Raw genomic sequence first — 14,310 nt, forward strand, 5'->3', positions numbered from 1 at the left:
GCAGTAGAAGGTAGATTACTAGCCAGCAAAGCTACCTAACCTAAAATGTCCCTCAAATCCCTGCAGAGTTCTGTCCCTACAATACAGAGCAGTATCAAGTAGATTACTAGCCAGCAAAGTTACTATCAACTGTCCCTCAAATCACTAACAGCTCTCTCCCTACACTAGCTCTTCCAAGCACACACAGGCAGAATGAAAAAACGCTGCAGGGCTTCAGTTTATATATGGAAGGGGAGTGGTCCAGGGGGTGTGGGGGTGGTCCAGGAGGGAGAGCTTCCTGATTGGCTGCCATGTATCTGCTGGTCTGGGGTGAGAGGGCAAAAATAAGCGCCAGCTAAGGCGAACCCAAATTGGCGAACGTCGCGCGACGTTCGCGAACATTCGCCGAACGCGAATAGTCGATGTTCGCGGGCGAACAGTCCGCGACATCCCTACTCAGCACGGCCAACCAATGTAATTGATTATCAATGCAGTAACTTGTAATAAAAAAATAAGTATAGCAATGCACAGTGAACAACACAGACCCCAGTGTTTTTTGCAATTGAAAAAATCTTTTGGCCAATTGTGTTACTCTCCTATACTGTAATAATTTATTATTAAAGTAACTCATAACAGCATGGCCAGCTCTCCAACCAATATCACTCTGTGTGTAATTGGTTATTGATACAGTAACTCATAGGGCCTTATTTATCAAAGTCTGAATTTATACTATTAGACTATTTTAATGAAAAAAGTCTGACCAAACTAGAATCCACAATTGGACCTTATTTATTATTAAATAAACTATTTCCCGAATCGTTCGATTTTTTTCTGACTTTTTCCCGAAAATGTCTGGATTTTTGTCATAAAAGGCATAAATAGTTGGATTTTCTGGTTAATTTTAAAACAGAAACTTCCAAATAGGATAGAGACCTCTCCCATTGACTTACAGTTTGGGAACCTCTCTTAAGTCTTAGGAGTTTTGTTTATCATTGGCTGAGCTTTCAAAGTAGCAACTTCCTTTTAATATATAACATGCCTCATGGAAACAGTAGTATTTCAGCAGTGACATAAAATTTATTGGATTAACAGAAAATATGCATCATAACAAAAATAGACAGGTGCATAAATTTGGGCACCCTAACAGATATATTACATCAATACTTAGTTGAGCCTCATTTTGCAAATGTAACGGCCTCTAGACGCCTCCTATAGCCTTTGATGAGTGTCTGGATTCTTGTATGAACATTCGTCCATACAAAATCTCTCCAGTTCAGTTAAATTTGATGGCTGCCGATCATGGACAGCCTGTTCAAACCATCCCATAGATTTTCGATGATATTCAAGTCGGGGGACAGTGACGATACAGAATATTGTACTTCTCCCTCTGCATAAATGTCTTTGTAGATTTCCAAGTGTATTTAGGGTCATTGTCTTGTTGGAATATTCAACCCCTACGTAACTTTTTTTTGATACTGGGTTGAATTCACTTGACCCTCGACTTTAACAAGGGCCCCAGTCCCTGAACTAGCCACACAGCCCCACAGCATGATGGGACCTCCACCAAATTTGACAGTAATTAGCAGGTGTTTTTCTTGGAATGCTGTGTTCTTCTTCCACCATGCAAAGCACGTTTTCTTTATGACCAAGTAACTCAATTTTTGTGTTATCAATCCAAAGCACTTTGTTCCAAAATGACTGTGGCTTGTCTAAATGAGCTTTTGCATACAACAAGCGACTCTGCTTGTGGCAGAAAGGTCTTCTTTCTCATCACCCTGCCATACAGATGTTCTTTGTGCAAATTGCGCTGAATTGTAGAACGATGTACAGATACACCATCTGCAGCAAGAGGCTCTTGCAGGTCTTTGGAGGTGATTTTTGGGTTGTCTGTAACCATGATCACAATCCTCTGCATATGCCGCTCCTGTATTTTTCTTGGCCTGCCAGACCTGGGTCTTACAGCAACTGTGCCTTTCCATTTCCTGATTCCTCAGGGCTAGGCTAGGATTTTGTTTTTATAACATTTTGGTTAGATACCAGGAAGGTCATAACTTTAACTGGATCTTTTTAAAAAAAAGTTTGAGGTGAATTAAGGCAAACTTTGATGCACTATGACTTTTAAGAGTCGAAAAGGAGAGCCTTTGTTTGTATTTCCAGTTAAAGTATTCCAAGAATTATCTATGGCCATAGTCTTTTAAATCAGAAGTGTGTCTGATTTCATTATTCACCCACCATTTAACTTTATTAGTTCCCTGCTACTATGTAATTATTTGTGGATTTTTCTGTTGGCATTGGTTTATTTGTAAATCGTTGCAGCTGACACGGAAAAGCATTCGGAACTTCAACTTTGTGCTTCATTGCTAACAGAATATAGATTTTTGCCCTAAAGTGTCTAAGTCAAATACATTCTGGCAATTTTATGGTGCATTCATCAAATGTTTTATAGTGGGCTTTTCCTTGACTTACCGCTAACTAAATTGGTTGCCAGTCAAAGGACGTTACTTACTGGAAGGGATAACTTTCATTTTAATTTTGTTTATGGCAAACAAAATATTTATCTAATATCATTTTAATCACAGGAAATTGTTTTTGAAATTGCGTCCACTGTTATTTTAAATAAATACCCTTTATTTAGAAAGCTCAAGATTAGGTAATCTCCCATAGATTACATTTTAAGCAAATAATACTCATTTTTTAAAATGATTTCCTTTTTTTGTGCAATAATAAAACAGTAGCTTGTACTTGGATTGGATTAATTAAATGTCTTAACAATTTTTTAGCAGACATAAGGAATGGTGACCCAAATAATGGAAGGATCCCTTATCGGAAAAGCTCACAAGCATATAGCTCATATACATGTATTAGAGGGTAAGGCAAATGTGTTGCAAACAGATCTAAGTGATGGCAACAGCAAGGTCAAGACGAAGACAGGTAGTACGCAAGTATCAATAGATTCTATTATCTTTCCATAATTTAGATGACCATACCTTAATTATACTCAAAAACAAAGCATTAATAAACTCAAGAGGATTGTGTTGCCACCAATATAGACATCATATATCATCTTCTGTGAACCAGCACTTCCAAATTGTGCTTTACCAATGACTCCCTGCTTGCACATCCCTCCAGCATCCAGGAGTAAGAACTCCCACAATGCACTGCAGCATTCCATTTACAGGGAAACTAAAGTCTAAAATAGAATAATGCTAGAAATGCTGTATTTTGTATACCAAATATAAACATCAACTTACTGCACCAGAAGCCTAATTAAACAAATGATTAATGCTTTCAAAGTTGGCCACAGGGAGTCACCATCTTGTAACTTTGGTATACATCTTTGCAAGACCAAGACTGTGCACATGCTCAGTGTGGTCTGGGCTTCTGTTGGGAGGTTAAGCTTAGGGATCATATCAAACCAGCAAATAATATCTGCAAGAAGCCGATACAGCAAGACTGATTAATAATCAGAATATACAGATTGCACCGGGTCCTGTGTGGTCATGTAATCTAATGTGGATTTAATAGTTTTTGTATTGTTTAATACATACTTTCTCCAACTCTCCAGAACCAGTGGCTGCAGCAAAACAATCCTCCAAATAGAATCCCAGTTTATCTGTTTAAATCTGGCTCCATGATATTTGTCCCTGCAGCTGGAGTTGGAAACAGAGGATGTAAAGGCAAAAATAAAATCCCATTTTTACTTTATTAACTGAAAAAGAAACCTATCCCCAATAATAAATCTGTACCAATTTTATAAGAAACCTGACTGTATGCAGGAAAATTGCCCCTTCATTTACTTGCTCTGACTGCTACAGATTTGTATCTCTACACGGTCGCCGGCTGCTCTACAGGGAAACAAACAAAAAAAAAAGCTGTTTAAGTTCTGGGAAGTAAGGTGGGGGCTCCCCCTGCTGATTGAAAGTATGATCCTTTCCCTGCAGACCAGTTAGGGACTGTCTGTTTCCTATCCACAGATGTCACAGCAAGTAAATGAAGGGGAAATTTCGCTGCATACAGTCAGGTTTCTCATAAAAACGGTATACATTTTTTAATTAAAGTATATTGGAGATAGGTTTCCTTTTCATTAAAGAAAAAAAAAGGGATTTAATTTTTTTGCCTTTACATTCCCTTTAAATTCCAGGTAGTGCTGCTGCCTCTTAGAGGTACAAGCCAACACACCCAGCTGGATCACAGGTATGTAATACTTTTAAGTTTAAAGCTGCACTTGCAATTTAGTTATATTTTCATATCCTTTATAGCAATATAGCTAACACAAAGGCATTACATTTACAATACATATGCTCTATAATTGACCGTACTCAATTAAATGTAACACAAATACATGTAAGACAGCGGTGCCCAAAAGGTACATCGGGATCTAGCAGTCGACCTTTAGCTGGTGATCAGTAGATCTCATCAAGATTTTATTAGAAGGAAAGTTAACTCTTACAATAATAAATGAATACTCAGACTCTACAGTCACACAAGGTATCAGTTAGTTATAATAAGGAAAAGAAAAAGAGAAAAGGAACCTTGTTTTGTAACTGTATCAAACACTACACCTCTGTAGTTCACCCACTTCTCTCCACATATAGTTTCGGTTTGTTGTATAATTTAACAAGGGAATCCTTAATTGTTACAATAATCCAAACCGAAACTATGTTGGTAATCTTAGAAATGAACTGATAACACCAGATAACAATGTTACAAAGTTGCTTGTTGTTAAAATCTAGTGAATCTGACTCTTTTCTGCAGAATATGACAAGTCATATGCAGTATTCACCTTCAAACACCTTTAACCAGTAATTCTAATAAAGAAAACCTTTACAATTGGTATCGTTTGTTATTTTATTCCAGTTTGACCCACACAGTCGATAACCAATAGATTAGGAGTTCGTTACTCCCTATTCAATCACTTGTGATTGAAGGTGCCGTTTATCTTATGAGGATTCAAGTTCATTCAGAAAATTCATTAAATTCACTCTCAATATTTTTAACCAATTTAATCAATAAAAGGTTTACTATTATAATTCATTAATATAAAGTGACCTGTGCAATTAATTCAAAGTTGATTAATTCTTATGTGCTCTGATTAATAAAGTGCCATGTGCAATCGATTAATTCACCATTCCATTTAGTGATTTGTGCATAAATTAATTAAAATCTGAGAGTTAATCCTTATGGTCACAATTAAAAAAAACCCTGGTTATCGATCTCTGATTAAAATTTGAGAAAGCCAATTCAAAAGGCAATTACCGCTCGCTTTCTAACGCGGTTCTTTAGAAAGCGAGCGGTAATTGCCTTTTGAAAAAGCGAATTGCGAAACGTGCGTCAGGGCAACTGACGGTCTCCTTGTTTTTAGCCTTGAACCATCGGATGGTGGGGCGGGATTGAAACTAAAAATCTTTTTAACATTCTCAGACTCTTTTTACTTATCTATTTTCCTTTCCAAGGACTGTGGGGTTTGCGGTTTTACAGGTTAAGATAGCCTCTCTCAAACAGTTAGAAAAGGTACTTTTGAGACCGCAGCCCTACAGGTCCTGTCGTTCTACATCTTTGTGGTGCTCCTAGGGACTTAGAAAAAAACTATAGTTACAATCTTGGGAGCAACTCCACCCTCTATACAATTTCACCTTTCTCAAATTTTAATCAGAGATCGATAACCAGGGTTTTTTTTAATTGTGACCATAAGGATTAACTCTCAGATTTTAATTAATTTATGCACAAATCACTAAATGGAATGGTGAATTAATCGATTGCACATGGCACTTTATTAATCAGAGCACATAAGAATTAATCAACTTTGAATTAACTGCACAGGTCACTTTATATTAATGAATTATAATAGTAAACCTTTTATTGATTAAATTGGTTAAAAATATTGAGAGTGAATTTAATGAATTTTCTGAATGAACTTGAATCCTCATAAGATAAACGGCACCTTCAATCACAAGTGATTGAATAGGGAGTAACGAACTCCTAATCTATTGGTTATCGACTGTGTGGGTCAAACTGGAATAAAATAACAAACGATACCAATTGTAAAGGTTTTCTTTATTAGAATTACTGGTTAAAGGTGTTTGAAGGTGAATACTGCATATGACTTGTCATATTCTGCAGAAAAGAGTCAGATTCACTAGATTTTAACAACAAGCAACTTTGTAACATTGTTATCTGGTGTTATCAGTTCATTTCTAAGATTACCAACATAGTTTCGGTTTGGATTATTGTAACAATTAAGGATTCCCTTGTTAAATTATACAACAAACCGAAACTATATGTGGAGAGAAGTGGGAGAACTACAGAGGTGTAGTGTTTGATACAGTTACAAAACAAGGTTCCTTTTCTCTTTTTCTTTTCCTTATTATAGATCTCATCAAGACACTGTCAACAAACAACTTGTCTAAATCACCCTTCTGTTCATGCTTTTCAATCAGATATTTGTTATGTTAAGGTTACAAAATAAATAGTTGTTTGTTCAATATAGCAATATACATTTTCTAATGAGTCAATATTAAAGTAATATTTTCCATGGAACAGAATGCTGACAACGCTTTTATGGATGTAGATCATAATGGGACAACATCACTATAAGTAGACCTCACATTAGTAAAGTATGGGCACTCCTGATGTAAGGTTTCTAACACAAATTAGCTAATTAAATGCATGGTTCACAGGTGCTGACAGACTGACAGAGTAGAGAAAGAAAAGTGAATTAGGTGGCCAGCCTAATGGAGAGAAGGAAAAGTAACAGAAAGGAGTTACACCATTCACCCAGAATAGGTCTGTCAGTCTATGTGAACGCTTGCATTGAATCCAATGTAACTGATTTTAGCACACATTACTAACAGATATATAGACCAGTGATCCCCAACCAGTAGCTCGTGAGCAACATGTTGCTCTCCAACCCCTTGGATGTTGCTCTCAGTGTACTCAAAGCAGGTGCTTATTTTTGAATTCCAGGCTTGGAAGCAAGTTTTAATTGCATAAAAACTAAGTATAGTGCAAAGCAGAGCCTCTTGTAGGGTACTAGTCCACATACAGCCAATCACAGCCCTTATTTGGCACCCCAAGGCAGGGACATGCTTGTGTTGCTCCCCAACTCTTTTTACATTTGAATGTGGCTCACGGGTAAAAAAAAGTTTGGGGACCCCTGGATTAGAGCATCTCAGTTTACATGTCCACACTGAACAAGTGTGTTGGGTGCATATACCGCACACCTATCAGCAAAGGGACCTGACTGGAATTTGTAGTAGATAAATGCAGACAAAGGTTTGGCCCAACAATATTGTAAAGTTAAGTCCAGGGCTAGCTAGCATCTTCCTTGTCCAGTAAACCATGAGCATATAAGTGTTGTTCTAGAAATGTTGCAACAGTCAGCACAATAGTCTGAACTATTAAATTGTTGTTTAGTATATTCATGTAAAGGTGGCCACTGAAGCTTGACTTGAACTAACTTGATATTTATATGCATGGAGTCATGTTCCAGTGATGCTTTCATTTTCTCATATTGACACAGGCATATTTCATTTCTCATTCTGTTCAGTTTACAACTGAACGATCTCTGCAATTCCCATATTTAATTCAGGTTTAATAATCTGGCCATACACAAAGGGCAATGGAGGTGTCAATCTGGGATAGTGGTTTTTCCAATTTTATACCGTTCTCCTTTAACTTGATTTCTTTAACAATCAATTGAAACACTCAAACTAAAGGGCAACTAAAGAGAATTTTAAATTTTGACAATTATATACACGTGTCGATAGAAACCCACGCACAACATGTAGCCCCCCTAAGTAAAAACAGAATTCAGTGGGGAACCACATAGTTTTATTGGTCATAGAACAGGTTTTCCATTTGTATTCGTTGTATATAAGTAGCTGATAACTACCTTGGCCGAAGAAATGTACATAGTTATTGTATTTGCTTATTGATGTTTACATAGAATACAACACATACAAAAGCAATACTGAATAGATTATTACCCTCCACACTGTCTGGTTAAAGACAAATGAAGGTTAAAGGTGAACTAATCCCTTTCCAGACTGCATCAAGGGACGATAGGCAATAGGGACTTGCAGTAAAAACGTTGTCCTTGGCATGTGCACTGCCTATCCAATCTCAAGCTCATAGTTAATGCTGGAAGTGCATCAATATGATGAGACAGCAATCAAATGACTAACAGAATCCTGTGTGTCGGAGCCAGCCGTCACTGATATAATATACTTCCCTCGTCTGAGGTGATGATATGGGAAATATAAATATTCATATGTATGTGAACTAACGACTACTTATTGTAAGGAGCACTCCACTTTGAAACAAAGATGGCGGCGCCCATGGCCACAATGCTGTGACTTCAGAGTGCCGTGTAGTGTCCTGTTGTTGTGTGAGGTCATTGCTCTTGGCTCAAAATTAAAAGTTAAAAGGATTGCAAAGTCCTGATTTCAATGCTTGAATATAGGTTTTTCTCCTGAGTTCACTGGGTGCTCTATAATTGCTATTTGACTGATTTGTGGTTCCAGACCCTTCTGCTTTGACTCCTGAATACGCTGATAACTGCCCCTGACTTCTTGCCTGGATATTGACCTTCATCTGCTTAACACTTTGGGGGTTATTAAAGGAAAACTATACCCCCCAAACAATGTGGGTCTCTATAAAAAGACATTGCATAAAACAGCTCATGTGTAAAACCCTGTTTCATCTAAATAAACCATTTTCCTAATAATATACTTTTTAAGTAGTATGTGCCAATGGGTAATCCTAAATAGAAAATTTTTAAAAAAATAAGAGCAGCCCCCTGGGATCGTATGATTCACGGTGCACACAAACAAACCACATGTTAGGTCACATGGGCCAGTTCTGTCTTTTGCTTCCCCACTTGTTCCTGTTACAGTTAGTGTTGTAGTATTTCTGGTCAGGTGATCTCTGAGGCAGCACAGATAGAGTCACGAAATGGTGGTTCAAGGCAAGAGATGTAAAAGGGCAATATTTACTTAAATATATATTCCAGTTTGGTAAGATTCTTTAATATGCCATTTAATATGATATAAACTATCTGTTGCTCAACTACTCATTTTGAGGGTAAAGTTTTCCTTTAACTAAATCTCAAATTTATCTGGTCGGGCTTTTTGGAGCAAAAACTAGAATTTTTGGAGGGGGAAAAAGATGCTGCAAAAAGCCCAAATCTGAAAATCCTCCATCTCAGACCTGTTGAGGCCCTGTATAAATCAATGAGAGAGGTTTCTTTTTCAATTTGAAGTTGTCATGGTTTGTGCTGGGTTTAGCCGAAAATCGGACTTTTTGTTGAGGAAAAAAACCCAAAGAACTTGAGTGATTCGGATTTTCGGTCAATTTTATCGAGTTTTTCCTCAATCTGATTAATTTGGGTTATTTTATTAATAAATAACGTCAAATCAAGCATGGGAGTTTGGTTGTGTTTTTTTTTTTAAAAAATTATGAGATACGTTCGGATTTTAGTAAATAACCTTCTTTGTGTACAGCAAATTGGACTATTGCCTTTCAGTCACACCAACTTCCTCCTTGGTTCCGACTCCAACCTTCTAACTGCTAGACCATGATACTTATTTGCTTGTTTTCATATTATGCAAACTGCCCAAATTTTCTTCCAGCCTTGCAATGTAGTTGGGTGTTATGGTTGTGTCACACTTCTCCTTAATTCCTGGCTTTCAGACCAAATACGTGAAGGAACCGATATCCAACACAATCACAGCAGAGGTGACATTACCCCGAAGGCTTAGGAGAACTTTTCTCCATAGGGTAAAAAAATTATAGTGATTGAGAACGAGGGGACTGCAATTTGATATCCAAAATAGTTGGTTGACTAATTCCCAAGAAAAATATATCATTTATATATTGTTTTGTACTAAATGTGCTAATTAAATCCAATAACGATCTGCCATTCTGAGCACATGAAATGTCTTTCTGCAGCCATTAGTACCACTATTTTAATCACCACTGAGATAAAGCCTCATTATTTTCTGTCACTATCTATAATGTCTTAAACCTCTGCAATGCAATCTCTAGAATGAAACTCATTTTTCTTTCTCCAGAGCAGTGTAAATTTGGCTCAAAATTCCTAAAAGAGATCTATTATTCTTGCTTTATAAAACATCTCCCTCAGTAGATAATGAAAATTTAATGAAGTCAATTTGTTCAGAGGCGTCAATCTCAATATAATTAAGAGCTGCTACTGCTGCTCAGATATGCTAAACTCACGATTATAATATGCCATTTAAAGTGTCATCAAGTTTTTCCCCCTCAACACTACAATTACTTTAATTATATATTCTTGACAAATACATGTAAGCTATAAGTAGACACCTGTTCTTACTACAGCAGATTCTTTTTAGCTTTTACTGTATGCCAATTATGTATCATTTGTTGATTCATTACCCCCCCTAAACTTATGCTGCACAGAGGGGGTTTTGTAATTAAAGGCATTGGTGCAAGTTTACTGAAAGGGTGAAGTGGCCGTCGCCAATGAAAATTCGCCAGAAATCCAATCTGCAAGGACATCGCATAGAGGACAATTTGCTAGCGAAAGAGTACATCGCTAATGAAGTTCTGCACCCTTTCGCCAGGCGAATTTTGGCTCAGGCAAACGATCGTTTACAATTCCCTTTCGCCAGAGTGTTCATACTTGGCGAACTAATAAGATGAAGCTGCATCCTCATCAATCTTATGTCAGTGGCATCATATCCTATATGCCAAAAAGTTATAAAAATTAAAAAAATATACACTACTTCGCCAGCGTTCAGCTGCAGAGACCTAACTTCGCATTTTGATGAATTAACGTATGTGCTGTGAATTAACATCTGACGAACTGGCGCAAAGTTTGCCCCAGAGCAGTAACCCATAGAAACCGGGTACCATTTACTGGTCACCAGTTAAAAAGCAAACATCTTATTGGTTGCAATGGGTTAATGCTCCTGGGTAAACATGGGGGCAGATTTATCAAGGGTCTAATTTCGAAGTGAAAAAAACTTTGAAATTCGACCATCGAACGATTCGAACTATTTAATCATACGATTATACTTCGACTTCTAAAAACTTAGCCAAATGTTGGCTATATGTTCTAGGAGGTCCCCATAGGCTAACATAGCAATTCGGCAGGTTAAAGGTGGCGAAGTGTCGAAGAGACAGTACTTCGATTATCGAATGGTCGAATAGTCGAAGCATTTTCACTTCAAATCGAAGTCGAATTTAGGCCTATTTGGTGGTCGAAGTACCCAAAAATAGTTTGAAATTCGAAGTTTTTAACTTCAAATATTCACTTCGACCCTTGATAAATCTGCCCCTTAGTGACCTTTATTACATATTGGGGTGAGGATTCTGACTGATTCAAAGCAGCAGGTACTACTTTGAGTCACTTCCAAATGAAGCAATCCATTGACCCTCAGGCTTCAGTAGGTATAATAAAAGATATCTTTTTACACAGTATATTTCATACTTAAGAGTTTTAGCAGTGCATTAGGTGTGCTCAGAATATGCTACTAGTATTTCACTACAATTTTTAGAAACCAGCAGCAGCCAATGTCAACTGCAGTTCCTTAGAATTTGGAGGGCTAAAGACTGAGCAGGCCCGTGCCAAGCCAGCCGGGCGCCCAAGGCAACCCTGCCGGCTGCTTCACTCCCTTGCTGGCAGGGGCTCGACTGTGCATGCACACGTGTCCGGAACTGCACATGAGCAAGAATCAGAGCTGGGCACACGAGTTGACGCCAGCGCGCAATGCACAAGTTGCCGCCGGCACACATGCGCAGAAGCGCCAAACGGTGTGCAAGCAGAAGGTGGGTAGTGAGAGGACCGGACGTGGGGTAGGTGACGGAGCAAGTACGTGCCTGGCGCCCCCCCCCCAGCTTTGCGCCCTAGGCACGTGCCTACTCTGCCGACCCCTAGTTCCGGCCCTGAGATTGAGATACTTTAAATATTTTTTTAATCTCATCTTTAGGGCTCAGCTTCAAATGTGACATCTTGACCATCAGGGTGCTCTCAAAGAGAAACATGGTGGTAATAATGGCCTTGGTCGCATGAAAAGCATGGGAAACTGTCTGCCTGCAAAACCCACTGACAGTGACAAGCTGGCACCTCTTTTTGTAAAGTCACTTAGGGGGTTATTTATCAAACTCCAAATACAAAAATCAAGAATAATTTGAGATCCAACTTTTTTCCTTAATAAGGTTACCTTTGAATTTGGTAAGTTTTCTCATTTTTTTTTTTACTTGGAACAAAAAGTCACAAATTTGAATTTTGATAAACAGGCTTCTCAGTGTAAAGGTGTTTTTTCCCTAATGCGTTGCTACTGAAACTTTATAACCCATTTATTGTTATGGTCAGCGGAATAGGCTGCTAAACTTTCCACCAAAATCCATTTGCATCAACTGCTGAAGACTGCATTGTGTGACCTTCTAAATGTGTGTCCAAAGAAAGTTTCAGATTCAGTATCTGGAGCTAGTCATGAATACTGAGCATGACATGTTAGCATTCCTCTTAGATAAAACCCATCTATGTACAGTAGTGGAGGTAAGTATATTTCAAAAGTCACATGCAATACTTACTACGGTATGGCGGGGAAGATAGTCCATGCACTTTGACTTGGTTCAAGCTCATCAATAAGCAGTACTTCTGGCAGTTTCTTAAGAGAACATAAATGATATATTACTAACAGAATAGAATACAGACTGCACATTTCTAAATATGTCATGCCTAAAATTTATCAACACAATAATCTGCATTTGAGCATTGTGATAAAAAGCAACAAGTGAAAACTCTCCCTTTTTCAAAAGTGTTTTGCTGCATTAAAGGAGAACTAAACCCTAAACATGAATATTACTAAAATGCCTTATTTTATATAATAAACTTAGCGCACCAGCCTAAAGTTTCAGCTTGTCAATAGCAGCAATGATCCAGGACTTCAAACTTGTCACAGGGGGGTCACCATCTTGGAAAGTGTCTGTGACACTCACATGCTCAGTGGGCTCTGAGCAGCTGTTGAGAAGCTAAGCTTAGGGGTCGTCACTAATTATCCAGCAGAAAATGAGGTTGGCCTGTAATATAAGCTGATGCTACAGGGCTGATTATTTTAATTAAATTCTGATGCTAATTGCACTGGTTTCTGTGCTGCCATGTAGTAATTATCTGTATAAATTACTAATCAGCCTTATATTGTGACATTTCTATTCTATGTGTACTGTATATTGTGAGTGAGTCCCTAAGCTCAGTAAGTGACAGCAGCACAGAGCATGTGCAGTGAATCAGCAGAAAAGAAGATGGGGAGCTACTGGGGCATCTTTGGAGAGACAGATCTTTACTGCTAAAGGGCTGTGATTGTATTTGGCTGGTATAGAAGCCCAAAACATAATGTACAACACTTCTAGCTATTTATTTTGTTAAGATTTAGTTCTCCTTTAATAGCTTGATAATCCAAGTCATATTTTTTTTTTACTTTTGGCCACCATCTTTTCACAGCATGGGCTGCAGCATGGAGTAAAACCTGAGAGAGTGATGAGTGCATTGGTTTGAACTCAGCTCCGTTATAGCTGCATCCATTGACAAAGAGGAAAGGCTGGTTGTCTAGCTTTATGTGATTTAATTCACAAATAAAGTCTTTTAAGGGAAAATATAATTCTTTGAAGATATTCTCCTTTGAAGCCAACAGCACCAACAGTTTGAAAATACAGTGCCAATATGGGTCAGAAGAAAAGCAGTAAAAAAAATAAAAATAAAAAAAGGCAAGCGATTGAAAAGCTTTAAAATGTATATAATATGCAGCAAAGAAAGGAGATAGCCCACATAAGAAACACAAGTACATTTAATGAATGGTAAATTCAAGAACTGTACATTTTTGTACAGCCGCTACTGTCATAAAAGAGACCTACTGCTTTAATGACATTTACTTTTCTCCTTTTCTTATCTTGTCACTGATTTTTTATTTTTTTTGTCAGTTGCTCATATTTTTAGTAGTGTTGTACGGCAATATGCATCTTCTGACTGGTGACTCACAGCTCCAAGGACTAAAATGAATAACTCTGCTTGTCTTTCTATATACGGACACAGGTGAGTGTTAGATGCAAATGTGATGCCTGAACCAACATTCAACTTTGTTGTTATAGGAACAGATTGTGGCGCAAGCTTTATTTATCTGCCATTTGGAGTAGCAACACCATGTTTTCTGTGCTCCATGCAGACTTTAACACTGATCGGATGCTCCCAAATAATAGGGAGACCTTGGTAAACCATCCATAGCCTCTGGTGTCATGCCACAATCGTCAAAAGGTTAAAGGGGTTGTTCATCTTTGAGTTAACTTTTAGGG

At 37.8% G+C, this 14,310-nt stretch overlaps 1 protein-coding gene across 4 annotated transcripts in view; it reads right to left on the bottom strand.

Moving 5' to 3' along the window:
• b3glct.L (beta 3-glucosyltransferase L homeolog) overlaps nt 1-14,310 on the bottom strand; it is a 245,904-nt gene that overhangs the window by 92,362 nt on the left and 139,232 nt on the right. For all 4 annotated transcript variants that reach the window (XM_018244677.2, XM_041580780.1, XM_018244678.2 and 1 more), the window contains 1 exon segment: nt 12,556-12,632. In XM_018244677.2, the coding sequence (XP_018100166.1) occupies nt 12,556-12,632 (77 nt within the window).

This window comes from Xenopus laevis, chromosome 2L (genome assembly GCF_017654675.1).
Source record: "Xenopus laevis strain J_2021 chromosome 2L, Xenopus_laevis_v10.1, whole genome shotgun sequence".
Classification (NCBI taxonomy): domain Eukaryota; kingdom Metazoa; phylum Chordata; class Amphibia; order Anura; family Pipidae; genus Xenopus; species Xenopus laevis.